A 17,217-nucleotide genomic window follows, 5' to 3' on the forward strand; every position below is an offset into this window, starting at 1 on the left:
AACGGAACCGCACCCCTCGGTGTGGCCCCCGCCCCTTGCCCAGCCAGTAAGCGGCCAGTCTGTATGTGGGATCCGAACCCTCGGCGGGAGCGCCGCCGCGCTCCCAAGCGGCGCACTGTAGCAGTGCGCCAACCGGGCCGGCCCCAGATATTCTTTATATGAAGAAAGATACAGATTTTTGAAACCTTGGTTAAAACTTCTTGGGCCGAGCCCGTGGCGCACTTGGGAGAGTTTGGCGCTGGGAGCGCAGCAGTGCTCCCACCGCGGGTTCGGATCCTATACAGGGATGGCTGCTGGTGCGCTCACAGCGCTCACTGGCTGAGCGCGGTGCGGCCGGTCTCAAAAAGGACAAAAAAAAAAAACCTTCTTAACTTCTAGTTTCAAATTTCTTAGAGACAGTAGAAAATTTCTATAATAAACAAAAAATGTAATTAATGTACTTTTATTGCAAAATAACAAAGATAGCAACTTTATGACAAGTCAAATGAGTTAACTAAAATTCAGAGAAAACAGCTTCAAACGTTTTCTGTGGAAGAGAGAGCAGTAGTTGCTAAGGGTTGGCATGTCTTAGGTTTCAGTACACAGAGGATGGTATAGTTCCGGGGTGGGTCTCAGGAAGGCAAGGAATGAAGATTGTGCAGAAAGTACAGGGAGAAAGGATGAAGGCCACTCTTTGGCATGGATGGCACCATGGATACCAACTCCAAGAAAGCAGAAAGTATAGTAGATCATTAAGTATGTGTGTATATATCTTTTTTTGAAATCTGCATACATTACACTATAACATAATGTTTAAATTGGATCATAAACAGGAGATCCTAGACATCTAAACACAAAGAATCCAGAATCTACATCACCAAAATAACAGCAAGACAAACACACAGTTAACCAGCCCCCAAAATCATCTTTACCAAGTACGTTAATTATAAAGCTGAACAACCGTACAATTGTTTTAAAAATTCACAAAGACTATTTAGTTATTATTAATCTATATCTCCTTTGATGTTTTAACTTGTCAATTTAGAATAATTTTAGGTAAAAATACCTTACTTGAGAACTTTATTTTATGTACTATAGAGAATACTCTTCATCTTTCCATTATCACAGACTGAATATTAAATCTGGTATTATATATGAAATTTCTATATCTAACATTTAACTGAAGCACAAAGTCTTTGTTCCTTATATAATAGGATGATAACCTTCTACCTCACAATAGTTAAGGTCAGAAGTAAATTTATTTTTGGTCCTTTATTTGGGGGAAGAGCATGGAGGGGTAGTTTTGAAGAGGTTTCCATCTTAGAAATTGCCCATATGAGTTATTCTTAAGAACCACAGACTGCTGACTGTGATAAAATATTGTAAAAGCGTGCTATTTTAATCTTCTGATTTTCATTATAATTTACTATTACTTATTTTAATAGCTTTTTTCTTTTTGTACTCAAGTGAAAATACAACAGCCACATGTTCTAGAATGATATATTAAGTGTATGAACAGCAACTTCTTTATAAGAGAATTTATTTCTCAAACGGTTTACCATTTCAACACCTAGATCATTATCTAGAAAGAAATCCTAATATTTCTCTTTTAATTATTTATTTATTTTTGGCAGCTGGCCAAATCATTCAAAGAAAATAATTTCCTGGCCAGTTTGAAAGAATAGAAGAGGCCAAAGTGTTCAATTTCTTAGTTAACTGAGCTAAAATATATCAACTTTCTGTGCTGACAATACAGATATTACTAGAGTCAATAATATATGAAACATCTTCTGCACTGGCTGTTGTTACAAGAGATACCTCAATGACACATCTAATAGATACTCATTATTTATTTGTTGGTTTTAAAAATGGGCAGGACCCACCTTTTCGAAATAGAGTGTCTTGGCCCTTTGGCCCTTTGTACTTCTACCCTATGGGAATATGAAGAAGCTGAGCGTAAAGGCTGAGCTATAAGGGTTACATGTGTGCCAGAGTAGCTAGGTCTATTTTTGCCTCCAGATTTGGGTTTCTTGTGCACAACAGAGACAAACTCTAGATTCCCTAGGAGGAAAAAAGTGTTTATAAGAGCAAAAACGACCTAAATGTGAAGTCATACAGGTGAATCCAACTCAGGAGGTGCTAGGAAGCTACCTGGCTTCCTTATTCTTCCCAGTATATATATCTGCTTCAATTTGCCACTGCCTAAGCTTAGCAATTGTCACTCACTTGTAGTCTGTGATGTTTACACCTTGCAGAGGAGGGAGAAAAGACAAAGGTAAAAATAGAAGAAATAAAATGCTTTTATTTAAAAGGGAATTTCCTGGAAAAACCTGAATATGACAAGGGAACCTTGTCTTTTTCTTTCAACAATTTTCATAAGAAATGAGACGATGAAGCGGCCTCACCTCCCATGAGGCTGACTCGGTAGAGCCTGTCATGCCAAAAGCAAACAACCAACGGCTCAATATGCGAAAAGGTTTTAGGGTATTTATAACGTAGGTGTACTTTAATGTAGATGACTTTACTTTTAAAAATAAAGCTTCTGGGCCGGCCCGTGGCTCACTCGGGAGAGTACGGTGCTGATAACACCAAGGCCCCGGGTTTGGATCCCGCATGGGGATGGCCGGTTCGCTCACTGGCTGAGCGTGGTGCTGACAACACCAAGTCAAGGGTTAAGATCCCCTTACCGGTCATCTTTTAAAAAAAAAAAAATAATAAAAATAAAGCTTCTTATGAATACATCTTTCAGTACTTGGAAGCTGGGTTGTAACTTCTTGAATATTTACTCTCTACAAAAGTATTTTATTTTATTTATTTATTTATTTATTTATTTATTACTTTTTTAGTAGCTGGCCAATACAGTACAGGGTTCTGAAAAAGTATTTTCTTTCCAGTAAACCGTTAAAATCCAATTTTAAGAAGGACATATGTTCATTATATGAAGTTTTAAAAACATAGAGAAGTATTTTTAAGGGCTGGCGAGTTAGCTCACTTGGTTAGTGTGGTGTTGGTAACACCAACGTCAAAGGTTTGAATCCCCATAATGGCCAGAAGCCAAGAGAAAAAAGAAAATTATTTTTGTTCGTTTTTGGCAGCTGGTCAGTACAGGGATCTGAACCCTTGACCTTGGTGTAGAAAAGTACTGTTTTGTTTTTTTTTTTAAAGATCCGAACCCATGGCCTTGGTGTTATCAGCACTGCACTCTCCCGAGTGAGCTATAGGCCGGCCCCAGAAAAGTACTTTTAAAGTTAAAAAAGAAACCACATGTATTTCCACCACCCAAAAATAAATAATCACTCAAAATTTGGAGGCCACTCTTGTTACTGTCCCTATATAATTTAGAGAAAAAGACTCAAATGGTCCCAAATGTGGAGTATACTAACATTTATAAAGCAAATGTATTTCATAGGGCCTAGCTTCCAAAGCCCTGTACTTTCAGGTATAACCTAACTTTTTAAAATTACACATAGAAATGTTAAGCTTGCAAAAGACAGGAAACTTTCCCCAGGCTAAAGTCTCTGTTGTAGATAAAGAATTGTAACACAGCAAAATTGCTGGCTCAAGGACAGATGCCCTTGGAGCAGGTTAACCTAAAGTTACTTGATGGTTATGTAAAAATACTAAGGAAATTGCTGTAGGAAAAGACAGTATTTGCTAAAAACAAGCTTTTGTTGGTGGATCAACTTAACCTTTTGCAAATTACATTATGGAATGTCACTTTGTTATTTCACTGATGTTACCAGCTTCTATTGTTAAACTATACTTAGCCATAACTCCATTTATGTTCCTTTTCTGTAACCTCCTGTCCTGGAAAATAAATACTGGGAGAAGACCCCAGTCCGGTGTTATTTTTCCAAGGAGGAATGCCTCTCTCTTGAGGGTTCCTGGAAAACTAACCCCTTTGGGGCTTCTCACTGCTCAGAAGAAATGGGCTTTGAGTAATCCTTTGTGTCTCTATCATCCCAAGTAAGGCAAAGTGACACCCAAAAATCTCACAAAGATATTTTTCCTGGAGAATAGATCACATTTATAATATTTTACATTTAATCCTGTAAACCAGAGATTCCTGAATGTTTTTTGGTCTAAGCACATATTTTACATATTTGCCCAGCACCTCTTCTCCCAAGAATACAATAATAAACCATGAAGAATATGGTCAAGACTTATGGCAAGGAGAACTGATATAGAAATATCTTAATCCAGCCATTAGCTGAGAGATTGCTCACCCATCCCTGCAAAAGCCTTATTCTCCTGACTCTGAGACAGAAGGAAAACTCTTTCATTGCCAGAGTGTGGTAGTAAATGGAGTTTAAAGAATAAAGAACCATATTAAAGGAATGTTGTCATGTTTTCTCCATCCAGGAGGGTATAGAGGAAATGACCTGGCATTTCTTAGTTTGGGGAACTATGGCTCTACTGAAAGGCAAGCTCAGTTGTAACCTTAAAAGTGTCCTCAGGGGCTGGCCCGTGGCTCACTCGGGAGAGTGTGGTGCTGATAACACCAAGGCCATGGGTTCGGATCATATATAGGGATGGCCGGTTCACTCACTGACTGAGCATGGTGCTGACAACACCAAGTCAAGGGTTAAGATCCCCTTACCGGTCACCTTTAAAAAAAAAAAGTGCCCTAAAGTGCACCACACATTAGACAAGAATGAGCCAATGAGCTCCAACTACGAAGACCAGAGCATCCCCTATTGAAAGCTGTTCAGAAACCAACTGAGAAAGGGAAAGGTCATGTCAGTCAGGACTCTCATACAAATGTCATCTACTTTCCTAGCATACATGCATGCAAGCCCCATACAAACACCAGGAAAGTATTAATGTAAATATGCAGTGAAGAAAACCTAAAACGTCCTGGAAGGAAGATGTTTTCTTATCTAATAAATTAAAAGATAGCAGTTTGAATCTCATAATGTAGCAGATACTCTAATGGACAATTATCTAATGATACAAGGGTGATACATAACCCCATGCCACCTGGAGTGTGTGGGGGATGTTACAAGCAGGTCCCTACTCTGGGAAGCAGCTGTCCCTCCTGGCATTCAGCTGAAGGATGGGAAGGAACACAGGGTGGGGAGTGGTTGCTTTGGACTTGAGTAGCATTGAGATGCTGAGTACTTCAAGCATACTAGAGGCAGAAAAGCAAAGAAACTTAGAGTTCAGAGAGGAGATTCTAATGGGCAAGGAATACCCATATACCTAGGTCTTAGGACCCAGGGTAGAAATGATTCCAGCCAATTACTCTGTATTTACAATGAATTTACAGTGAAATGAAATACTTTGAAGTAAATAGGGTTCAAGAATAACAGCTGGACTAGTGAGAAACTACACTGGGATTAGGGTTCAAAGGACCTAGTACACAGCCCTAACCTATAACCTGAGACTGTTTCCTATGTTTAATGTAGGAATAATAATATTGCCTTGACCAGGGTAATGTGAAACTAAAAGGATGTCGACAGAGTAAGGAGACTACAAGCAGGGTAGGATGATACTAAAAGGAGACAGAGTAAGGAAAGTTTAGAGCACAGTAGAAACCATGAAATTCTACATAAATGTAAGCTACTATTTTATGATAAAAAAAAGGAAATCAGAACTTCTGTGAGCCTCTGGTTTTCATATCGTGGAATAAGGGAGTCCAAATGATCTCTAAGACTCCTTGGCATTGTAGTATTCTACCTGAACTGAGTGTAATACTAAGTTAAAGCAATTGCCAAAAGGGTTCTGTAGTCATTATTCTAGATACTGACAGTGGCCAGAAAAGACATGTGTTTGAGAAGGCATGGTTCCTGATTTAGGTGTTTTTTTTCCTGAAGATAGAAAAGGGTCAGAGGGGCTGGCCAGTTAGTTCACTTGGTTAGAGTGTGGTATTGGTAATACCAAGGTCACGGGTTCAGATCCACATACCAGCCAGCTGCCAAAAAAAAAAAAAAAAAAACAGACAAAGTACAAAAGACATTATTGTACTTTACAATCAAGCAATCACATATATTTAACTGAAAGACACAGAGAATCCCTGCACTCAATCACTTATAGTTTGGTTATAAAGACAAAAACACAAATGAAACAAGTGATATATTCAATAACATATTACACTACTTTGTAGGAAATGTCAGAATTTGTTGTAAACAAATTTCAGTAAGTGGTCCATGAAAAATCACTTTATTATTCCAAATTCTAGTGATGAAATTTTAACGATGTCTAGATTAATGAGATGCTACTGTATGGTTGTCTAGATAGCCAAGAGCCAAGAAGTATGTAAAAATAAGGCTTGTGAGCAATTCAAACAGCTGTCACTAAGTTCAAGTACTAAGGCAGGGTATTCCAACCTAAAGTCTAACAGGTCCCTTGTTTTCCTGTCCCCAGAGAGGAACAGATGCAGGAATTTGGAAGTAGAGCAGATTACCAGGAGATGAGCACAACGGCCACTTCTTACCTATAGTAACGGAGTAGAAAGAAGAGCTGTAAAAAGCAGTGTCACACAGCTGAATATTTTGGAAGGTATTATTTCACAGTACAAGAACTGCCATTCATAGTCACAGCTTTGAATTGACAAGAAAAACTACAATCTGTAATAACATCTATCAATATTGTTTTCAAGTATAGTCGTTTTATATTTTTAACTTTCAAGAGTTTAGTTTCAGTAATTGGGATAATTCATATATGTGGAACACATTGCTCCAGAGGTGTTGTGTGTATGAAAACTAAGTATCTTTGCAGGGGGGAAAAACCTAAGTTTAATGACAGAACACACAGAAAAATATGAGCTCAGCAGTGAAGGTCTTTATTGGAAGTATACAGTAATTATACAGTATTGTCTGTATGGCAAAGCAATAACAAAATGCTTTTAGATATCTATGCTGACTCCTGGAAAAGTGTTACTAAGTAAAAGTTTCATCTTTTTCCACTATGTTTTATTAATCTTTTTCTATTAATAAGAATATTGGATCCAGCAAGAAAGTGTGAGTAGTAGCACAACTAGATCAAAGTAGGAGAGCCTAAAAGATCATATGGGATAAGACAAAGAGCAGGAAGAAGCTTCAGAAAGAAAGAAAGTAGAAAAAATAAATAAATAAATAAAAAGGAAAAAAACAAAAGAAGTGGGAAAAAAAAAGAAATGGGGAAAAGTAAGAAGAGATCAGAATCTTTGAAGAGGCAGGTGAGGACTTAAAAGCAACCTGGGAAAGCTGACAAAAATTCTGGGGAAGAAGAAACAGGTGTGACAAGTGCTGAACTACAGGGTTGGGCCAAATGCTTTTATTTTTCAAAAATGTTGAAAACAAGACTATACATGAAGCTTTTTAAAATAATAACTCTTGGGCTGGCTGGTTAGCTCAGTTGGTTAGCGCGTACTGTTGATAATACCAAGGTCAAGGGTTCAGATCCTCTTACCAGCCAGCAGCCCAATAAAAAGAAAAAAAAAAAAAAGAAAATAATAATTCTTGCTGAGGCAGAGGATTTTAGAACACAATTCAGCTGTTGCCTCACTTTGTCTAATGTAGTTATATTCAATTTTTGTTTGTGTTTTCTTTATTTTGGCGGCTGGCAAGTACTGCGATCCAAACCCTTGACCATGGTGTTATAATACCATGCTCTAACCAACTGAGCAACCAGCCAGCTCATATTCAATGTTGAGCAACAAAAAGCTTTTTTTTTGGTTTCCAAAGTCATTTTTACTGGTAATTAGTGAAAATCTACGTTTCCTTCTTATCTAGTTGGCAACTATATGGTCCACCGTGTTTCTAAAAAGAACTTGGAACTATCTGATGTAAGACCCTGTTTCTCTAAACAAAAGAACTTCTTTGTTTTGGCCATTTTTTTTTAACCCTAACTCATGAGTGAATGGTTGCTAGCTCTTTTCCTCCTAACCTGGTTATTTTTCCTCCCTGTCATTTTTGTTTGCAACTGTGGCTTCTTCTCCTATCAAATGTTTTCAGGACAGAAAGTGACAGCACCAAAATGCCACAACACAGCACTATGACCTTCTACCACTGAGGTGTACCAAAACAAACTTTTTGTTGTTCAAAATTGAATATAACTATATTAGACAAAGTGCGGCAGCAGCTGAAGTGTGTTCTAATATCCTCTGCCAAAGCAAAATTATTTTTAAATAATAATAATAATAATATATCACCTTCTTTTCAACATTTTTGAGAAATAAAAGTATTTCCCAGGCTTGGTCAATGTAAACGTTATGGAAAGAGCCTTGTTTCTTATTTTCACTTGTGCTTCAAGATATCACTGAGAGTAATTCACTCACCAAAAATAATAAGTACATTCTGTCATTAAACTTAGATGTTTTTCCCCCTAAAGATACTATACATGAAACATCTTATTCCTCACTAATTGGACCTTATGCTTAATGTCCAGTTTGTCCACTTTTTTCTGGATCAAAACCCCTCATACTTCTCTCTGTTTCCCCTCCTCCCATCAATCAGCTAGATACCTTCTTGCTCTAAAATCAGTGCATGTCTCTCCTTATAATAAACTACCCATTAACCTTTTAACTTAGTTCTTATTGACCAATTTTCTGCCCTAGCAAATCTGAAGGGATCAATATATTTCTTTCTACCTATATTCATGGCTCACTAATGACAATGAGCAATAAGGGAGGCATATTTGAAAAAACTCCACAGTAGTTTCCGGTATAAGCAGTCTCCTTCTTATTGAGATTTGCCACTTTAACAACCATATTTCTTTTTTTTTTTTTTTTCCTTTTTGTCTTTTTTCGTGTCCGGCAACGGATCACAACCCTCAGTGTTGCGCCTGTACCGGACCGGGACCGGCAATGGTATTGCAACCCTTGGTGTTGCGCCCACATCTCACTCAGCCAGTGAGCGGGAACCAGTCTGTATGTGGGATCCGAACCCTCGGTGAGAGCGCCGCCGCACTCTCAAGCGGCGCACTGTAGCAGTGCGCCACCGGGCCGGCCCTTTAACAACCATATTTCTAAAAGGCTAATTTGAAGGTAATAAAGATATAAAAACCAAAGCAGAAATGAGAAGATATAACAAACTATGTCAGTATGTGGGTTTTTTTTCCCCACAGAAAGATGTATAAATTTGTTATGAGGAAGAAAAAAAAAGCAAGAACCACTGTCTCAAACTTTATATCCTAAGGATCTCTCAGAAGTCCTATCCAGGGCCGGCCCGTGGCTCACTCGGGAGAGTGTGGTGCTGATAACACCAAGGCCCCGGATTTGGATCCCATATAGAGATGGCCAGTTAGCTCACTGGCTGAGCGTGGTGCTGACAACACCAGTCATCTTTAAAAAAAAAAAGAAGTCCTATCTAACCTAAAATGTCTACAGTAGCCATAAATCTGAGTTCAGTAATACCACTGAGTTCTCTAGTGACTGGTAGGATTTAAAAGAAGATTTCAATAGTTATCTTCATTTTCTTTCTTTTTTTTTTTTTAAAGATGACCGGGGGATCTTAACCCTCGACCTGGTGTTGTCAGCACCATGCTCTCCCAAGTGAGCTAACCGGCCATCCCTGTATAGGGATCTGAACCCGTGGCCTTGGTGTTATCAGCACCACACTCTCCCGAGTGAGCCACGGGCCGGCCCTCAATAGTTATTTTCTTAATTGTCCAAAATAATGAAATATTTGCTCAAATTTTGAAGTGCTCTGTGTTAAGCTAGCAGCACGGGCTAAAGAGAGGTGATGCAAACCAAAGACAGGCATCTTCCAGAATAGCCATGATATAGAGACTGCCATTTCTGGGCTGGGCCTGTAGGGCTGGGAGGCTGGCACCTGGAGGGAGCAGCAGGAGCTAAGAGCCTTGCAGGGGAAAAGTCACTCAAAGTTTTATCCCCTACTATGCAGGGCACAGCTTACCTATCTAACCTTTTCTCCAATAAGTGCATAAACAGTTGGGTAGTATTCTAAGGTGAGAACTTTTTGACTTGATTAAGTAGCTGCAAGTAATAAAGGGAACCCTAAATTATGAAGATTTTTACGGATCTGGGATCTATTCTTTTTTTGTGACCGGCTGCAGGATGTTCAGCCAGTGAGCGAACCAGCGAACCGGCCATCCCTATATAGGATCCGAACCCGCGGCCCGAGTGCGCCATGGGGTCGGCCCGATTCTAACACAAGTTTTGGGCTCTTCTAATGCTATGGAGGACACACACTCTACCCTCCTGGTAGAAGCAGCTAAAAAGGATAAAGAGAATCCCTATAGTAACTGCATACTTAGGACCCTGATCTAATGAGAGGAATGTAGAGAAAGAAAGAGTTCCAAGGATTACTGCTTGTATCTTAAGGAACTTCAAAGATCACAAACACATTACGGATATACAACACAGATTCAAACTTGATAGGATATAGAGAGGGGGAAAGGAGGATCACAGCAGTTAACTTCTGAAACACAAAAAATAAAAGTAGCTGTAGGAATACTGGGAGAGGGAATTATTTCAAGATTTTCTTGTATTGCTGTATTGTCTATGCAATTAAAACAAGAAACATCCCCTTACCAGCCAGCTGCCAAAAAAAAAAAAGAAAATGAAAAAGCAAAAAGCAAATTACTTTACAGAACCCACTATTTTCTAACAGATTGGGTTATTTTATGAATTTGAGAGGAGTTACAGTTCCTCCAATAAAAATAAACAAAAGAATAAACATTGGCTGGCCAATTAGCTCAGTTGGTTAGCATACAGCCTTACATCATGTAGGTCATGCATGGGTTCTGATCCCTGTACCAACCAGCCAGCTGAAAAAAAAAAAAAGTGCTGTTTAAAAAAAGAAGAAATATTTAGGGGCTGGCCCGTGGCTCACTTGGGAGAGTGCAGTGCTGATAACATCAAGGCCACAGGTTCAGATCCCTATATAGGGATGGCTGGTTAGCTCACTTGGGAGAATGTGGTGCTGACAACACCAAGTCAAGGGTTAAGATCCCCTTACTGGTCATCTTTAAAAAAAATAAATATAATAAAATAAATATTCACTACCTCTTGCTGTGGAAAGCAATTTTAGGTCTATTAAATTATTTAAGATTAAGAAAATATCACTACAGTCAATCATTCCCAATTTGAGTATGTAGGGAACTGGTAAATACTGTTCAGCTATTAATTAAATTTCATTATATTAAATAAACATTTTTTACGTTATTGTTAAGAAAAATATTTTCAAGAGTGCAGGGTAAGAGATTAAATAGAAAGGTGATATCTGGTTTCTCTCCAGGAAATTACTAAGGGAAAAAGCATTTTTAAAATTTTTTTTTTTTTTTTGTCTTTTTTCGTGTCCGGCAACGGATCGCAACCCTCAGTGTCGCGCCCGTACCGGACCGGGACCGGCAACGGGATCGCAAACCTTGGTGTTGCGCCCACACCTCACTCAGCCAGTGAGCGGGAACCGGTCTGTATGTGGGATCCGAACCCTCGGCGGGAGCGCCACCACACTCCCAAGCGGCGCACTGTAGCAGTGCGCCACCGGGCTGGCCCATTTTTAAAATTTTTTTAAAAATATGACCGGTAAGGGGATCTTAACCTTTGTCTTGGTAGTGTCAGCAGCACGCTCTCCCAAGTGAGCTAACCGGCCATCCCTATATAGGGATCCAAACCTGTGGCCTTGGTGTTATCAATACTGCACTCTCCCAAGTGAGCCATGGGCCGGCCCTGGAAAAAAGTATTTTAAATCAAACAACAAACACATAGGAGTGTTTCAAACACCTTTCCCCTCATCCCTGTCTTCCATTAAGGATCTGGATCTTTTAGGGCCTTCCTTCTTGGGGGGTAGTTTGGGAAAGTCACCTTGGTTTAGACAATTAACAGTTCAATTTTCCTCCTTTAAAGTTAACAGCATCACTCCGAGGAAGGTCAAATCAATCTTCGCCAAGAAACCATCTTCTTTCATTAAAGCATTTCTCACTAAGATACAGCATTCTTCATAGAATTTCTCTTGTAACATGACACATGAGATTAAAAAGATGACTCAGGAAAAAAAAATTTAAAAAGGTAAAGTTGTGCCCGTTATTCTGTAATAAGGCTAAAACCAAGACTAAAAAAATGGCCACAAACGCCCTGCAGAGGTAACCACTAGGTAACTAGCAGTACAACAAACATAACAATTCAAGAGCTTTCCTTACACAATTTTCTTTCCTTAATAAGTTCTTACAGATCTTACACTATAGGCCTCAGTTTAAGGATATGAAGGCACCAGGAGTTACCAACTCCGGGACCCGCAAATACCCATCAATGACACAGGCCTAGCTCCTCTACACCCACCTCATCATCACTATCGGACGTCTCAGAGTCTGACGAGGCTGCAGGCTGACTTACAGGTGGCTCCTTCTCCTCAGAGTCACTGCGCTTCCGCTTTGCTAGGGACAAGAGCTCCTAAAAGGGCAGAAAAATCCACATCAGTTTTGTTCAACAGAAGAAGCACATCTAAGAACAATAAAATGCTTACCTTCCCTACATCTCTTTTATTGTGCTTTCACCTGAAGGACATCATAATGGGGACTTCTATCACATGAACAGACTGACTGCCAGTATTCCTAGGTGCTAAAGAAATGTTTTCAAAATCTGCCCCCACCTTCTTACTGGGAAATGTATGTCTGAAATGAAAAAGTAACTGGGAAACTGAACTGGAGGCTACCTCCAAATTGTCGCTGATTCCTCTCTAAACTATAGAAGCATTGATTTTGGGGGACTGATAAGAACCATGTTAACAAAGATAATCTCCTCACTGTTTTAACTGGTACAGCTAACTAATACTCTGGGCATCCCTTTTACTGTATTTCATGGTAAAATTGTCATTTGTCGGGCTGTTTTGAATAAGTTTACAAACTGTAAGTTTCTGAGGTCATTTTATATTTTGAATGTATAAACTGGAAAAAAAGAAGTGTATATTTCTGGTGTTTAATCCAGGTCTGACAACAAGCAGTAAGTGTCCTGGCCACTAGATCAGAATCCTAACCTGACAATCCCATTCACCACCTCTGCCTTGTCCTGGTGATTTAAGTGAGATTAGAGGGGGAGGGAAGTGCCAGTAAGTAAGCCATGGTTACAGTCAGGATTTGCTCTGTAACATGGATCTCCTCTCCCTTTAGTTCTCCCCGACTCAATCCAGTCACTCAAAAATGCAACAAAAAGTTACTTCCTCTGGTCTCTGCTAATACCAATACCAGTTCACAATATACTGCACTTACTAGATGCCAGATACTTTTCTAAGCACCTGATATTTAATATTTACATCAACCCACAATATGTATCCTTATCATCCCGTTTAAAGATAAACTAAGGAGCAAGAGAGAGATTAAGTAATTTACCCAAATTGTGTAATTTACCTAGTAGCACAGCTAGTACATGATAGAGCCAGGATTCGAACCTGGGCTGACAGAATTCTGGCTTCTAACTCAGTCATGGTTTACTAGTATAAAACATTTTTCCCTTCTGCCAAAAGAGAAAAAAATACAGCTAACAAGTACTAGTAGCATTATTCTGTGATGACGATGGTGCTATACAATTACAGGTCAAGTGCCAAAACAGATTTTAAAATAATAGATTGCTACAAAGTATCTGTTTTCTTCTTCCAGGCTCTTTCTATTTTAGGAATATACCCTCCTTGCTTGGCCAGAATGAGAAAATGACCTTCTCAGATTAAGCAGCTGACACTCTCTCTTATTTGTATGCAGTCGTGAAATGTTGCTCTTCTCATTTCATTAGAGAGAATTAGCATAACAACTTCCTGAAAAAGCTAAAGATGGTAAGAACCCTCTACTCTTTCATACCAAAGTGGTAACTCCTATGGACCAAATGCAAATTACAGCACTATTTGTGTGTTTATGGTCCTTTAAAAACTTGAGGTATAATTCACATATGGTATATTTTATCCTGTCTAATGTATAGTTCTATGAGTTTGTCAAATTCATAATTTAATCATTACCACAATCAAGATATAGGACAGTTCCATCACCTTCCCAAATTCTCCCATCCTCTTTATACCTCTCCCTCTCATCCTCTGGCAACCATAGATCTGTTTTCTGTCCCCTTAGATCTGTTTATTGTAGAATGATGTATAGATGAAATCATACAGTACGTAGCCTTTTGAGTCTCGCTTCTTTCATTCGGCATAATGCATTTTGAGATTCATCCATGCTGCAGCAAGTATCAGTAGTTCATCCCTTTTTATTGCTACGTAGTACTTGTATTCCATTATATGGATGTACTACAGTTAGTTTATCCATTCGCCAACTGAAAAACATTTGGGCTGTTTCCATTTTGGGATGATTATATGTTCACGTACAGGTTTTTGTGTAAACATAAGTTTTTATTTCAGGGTAAATACTAAGAGTAGGATTGCTGGATTGTATGGTAACTTGTTTATGGCCTTTACTATTACCTTTATTTCCATATTACCTTAATGCAAATTTATAAACTTTAGAAAGACTGCTGGGTAAGTAATCTCTTCCCTGATCCCTTGAGGTTCACAAATGCACTAGGATTCCTATTTTCATACTAACTCATTATAATGGAGACTTGGATACTCTATCAATCAAATCCTTCACTGAAACATTAACTATTACGTGCAGTAGACATCCCTTGAAAGTTACTGTGACTAAAGTGTTAAGATATTAGTACTGCTTTCCTGTTAAAGAGGTTTCACTCTATACCAAAACCTAACAAATGGCTCTCCTTCATCAATGAACAACTGCATCTGATAAGCACAGTCCCTCGTCTCCTACTACACTAAATACCTTATTAACAATAGTATGGGGGCCAGCCCGTGGCTCACTTGGGAGAGTGTGGTGCTGATAACACCAAGGCCACGGGTTCGGATCCCATATAGGGATGGGCAGGTTGCTCACTGGGTGAGTGTGGTGCTGATAACACCAAGTCAAGGGTTAAGATCCCCTTACTGGTCATCTTTAAAAAAAAAAAAAAACAATAGTATGGAGACAGCAAAGACCTCTTAACAGTGTAAAAGGTCCACTTGCCACAACTTGAGAATTGTACAGGAAATTACAGGGGGAACTCATGGTAAAGCTAGTCTTTTTTTTTTTTTTTTTAAAGATGACCAGTAAGGGGATCTTAACCCTTGACATGGTGTTGTCAGCGCCACGCTCTTCCAAGTGAGCTAACCAGCCATCTTTATATAGGGATCTGAACCCGTGGCCTTGGTGTTATCAGCACCACACTCTCCCAAGTGAGCCAAGGGCCGGCCCTAGTAAGGATACTTTTTATAGTTCAGTCCTTTATACTCTATTGAGGGCTCATAAGTACAGCTGAGTACACCAATATGCAACCAAAATGCTTTCCAAACACCACATGCCTAAAGAGACCATCAGATCTGTTAGGGATGACCTATCCACCCCCTGTACTCCAAAAAGCTAAACCCAAACTGATCCATAGGGCCGGCCCAGTGGCGCACTGGAAAGTGCTCCATCTGGGAGCGCGGTGGCCCTCCCGCCGAGGGTTCGGATCCCATGTGGAGACCGGTTCCCGCTCACTGGTTGAGCGCGGTGCGGGTGCAACACCGAGGGTTGCGATCCCGTTGCCGGTCCCCAGTGCGGGCGTGACACCGAGGGTTGCGATCCCGTTACTGGTCAGTAAAAAAGATAAAAAGGAAAAAAAAAAAAAAACTGATCCATAAACAGTGGGTCCATCTATGGCTCTCTCCTGTCTGCCCACTTCACTGCGCCACACTGGTTGAGACAACATTTCTGTGTGTCCAGTGGACCTCTCTCAACCACAATCCAGTGAAAATCCTCCCTGTTTATCTCAACATTCCCCTAAGGGAATTAAGTGTGCGGAAGCACCATGGTATGTCAAATTTAAGGTGAACCAAAGATCTGCTTAAAGTAATGCCAATGCCCAAACCACTATAGGTACAGCTATGTAGAGATGTCACATCTGGCTTTTAGGGCAGTTTCATTAATTAGTATTGCTTAAAAGCTTTACTCAACATTAAACTAGACTGTCAAAACAGAGATCCTAAAATAAAGCAAGAAAAGGAGAATAAAAGCTCATATGAATAAACCTAAAGAGGTTTTTTATAGATAATTAGCATGCTGACATCTTTTTCACTTACTTTTTTTTTTGGCTGCTGGCCAATAGGGATTGAACCCTAGTCCTTGTGGTTATCAATAACACACTCTAACCATTTTTCACTTACTTATTCCACAGATATAACTAATGTAAATAATTACTATCAGCTAAAGTGACCAAATCCCGTTTGCCCAGGACTGTCCTAGTTTTAGCACTGAAAGTCCTGCATTCTGGGAAACTTCTCAGTTTCAGGCAAACCAGGACGGTTGGCCACCCTACTACAAGCACTCACTATGTACTGAGCCCTGGGTAGCAAACAGTGAAGAAAAAATACATGGTGCTCGACCTCGTGGAATTTATAATCAAGTGTGGGAAACAAACAATACACAAGTAAAGAAACAATGAATTACATCTAATGATAAGCACTAAAAAAGGAAGTGAATCAAATGAATGGAGGATATGTCTGCAGTGAGATGCTCAGGGGAGGCTTCTTTGAGGCCACATAAGCCAAGACTAGAAACTTTGGGAAAGGAAAGGGGATGCAGTTTTCTGGACAGGGGCCTCCAGATGGAACAGCAAAGGCCCTGAAGCTGATAACAGGCTTGGCTTAGTCAAAGAACTGAAAGAGAAACAGTGTGACTGAAGCTGAGCAGGCAAGGGGGGAAATAAAATGAGGTGGGCTAGGGGTAAGAAGAAACCAGATCACTCTGAGTTTTGTAAAGCAGGGTGAGGAGCATGGATTTTATCTGAAGGCAGTGGGAAGCCATCAGATGGTTTTAAGCAGGGGAGTAACCCAATCTACTGAGGGTTTTTATTTTTATTTTTTTGGCGGCTGGCCGGTATGGGGATCTGAACCTTTGACCTTGGTGTTACAACACCTCACTCTAACCAACTGAGCTAACCTGCCAGCCCACTGCAGATTTTTAAAAGAGCACTCTGGGAGGCTGGCCAGTTAGCTCAGTTGGTTAGAGTGAGGTGCTAATAACACCGAGGTCCAGGGTTCAATTCCTGTACTGGCCAGACACTTTTAGGAAAAAAAAAAAAAAAGAGCACTCTAGCTGGAGTGCTCTAGATGAATGGAGTAGAGAGGCCAGGGTGGAAGTGCAGAGAGGAGTCAGAGGGAAACCACAGCAGTCTCATCAGAATGGATGGTGGCCTGGACAAGGTAAGTAGCCACAGGGACAGAGAAGTGGGATGACTTGAGAGATGCTGAGGAAAGAAGGATAATCCACAGTTCAGATCCTCCT

General features: G+C 39.8%; 1 protein-coding gene and 1 non-coding gene across 2 annotated transcripts in view; one reads left to right on the forward strand and one right to left on the reverse strand.

Annotated features, from left to right (window-relative positions):
* RTF1 (Rtf1, Paf1/RNA polymerase II complex component, homolog (S. cerevisiae)) overlaps positions 1-17,217 on the reverse strand; it is a 48,048-nt gene that overhangs the window by 23,210 nt on the left and 7,621 nt on the right. Inside the window, exon 2 of the mRNA XM_008587594.1 lies at positions 12,206-12,316. Within this exon, the coding sequence (XP_008585816.1) occupies positions 12,206-12,316 (111 nt within the window). The remainder of the gene's footprint in view (positions 1-12,205; positions 12,317-17,217) is intronic.
* TRNAI-AAU lies at positions 16,917-16,990 on the forward strand. The gene has a single exon. It is a non-coding gene; the product is annotated as a tRNA-Ile (tRNA).

Source organism: Galeopterus variegatus, unplaced genomic scaffold (genome assembly GCF_000696425.1).
Source record: "Galeopterus variegatus unplaced genomic scaffold, G_variegatus-3.0.2 Scaffold119, whole genome shotgun sequence".
Taxonomy (NCBI): domain Eukaryota; kingdom Metazoa; phylum Chordata; class Mammalia; order Dermoptera; family Cynocephalidae; genus Galeopterus; species Galeopterus variegatus.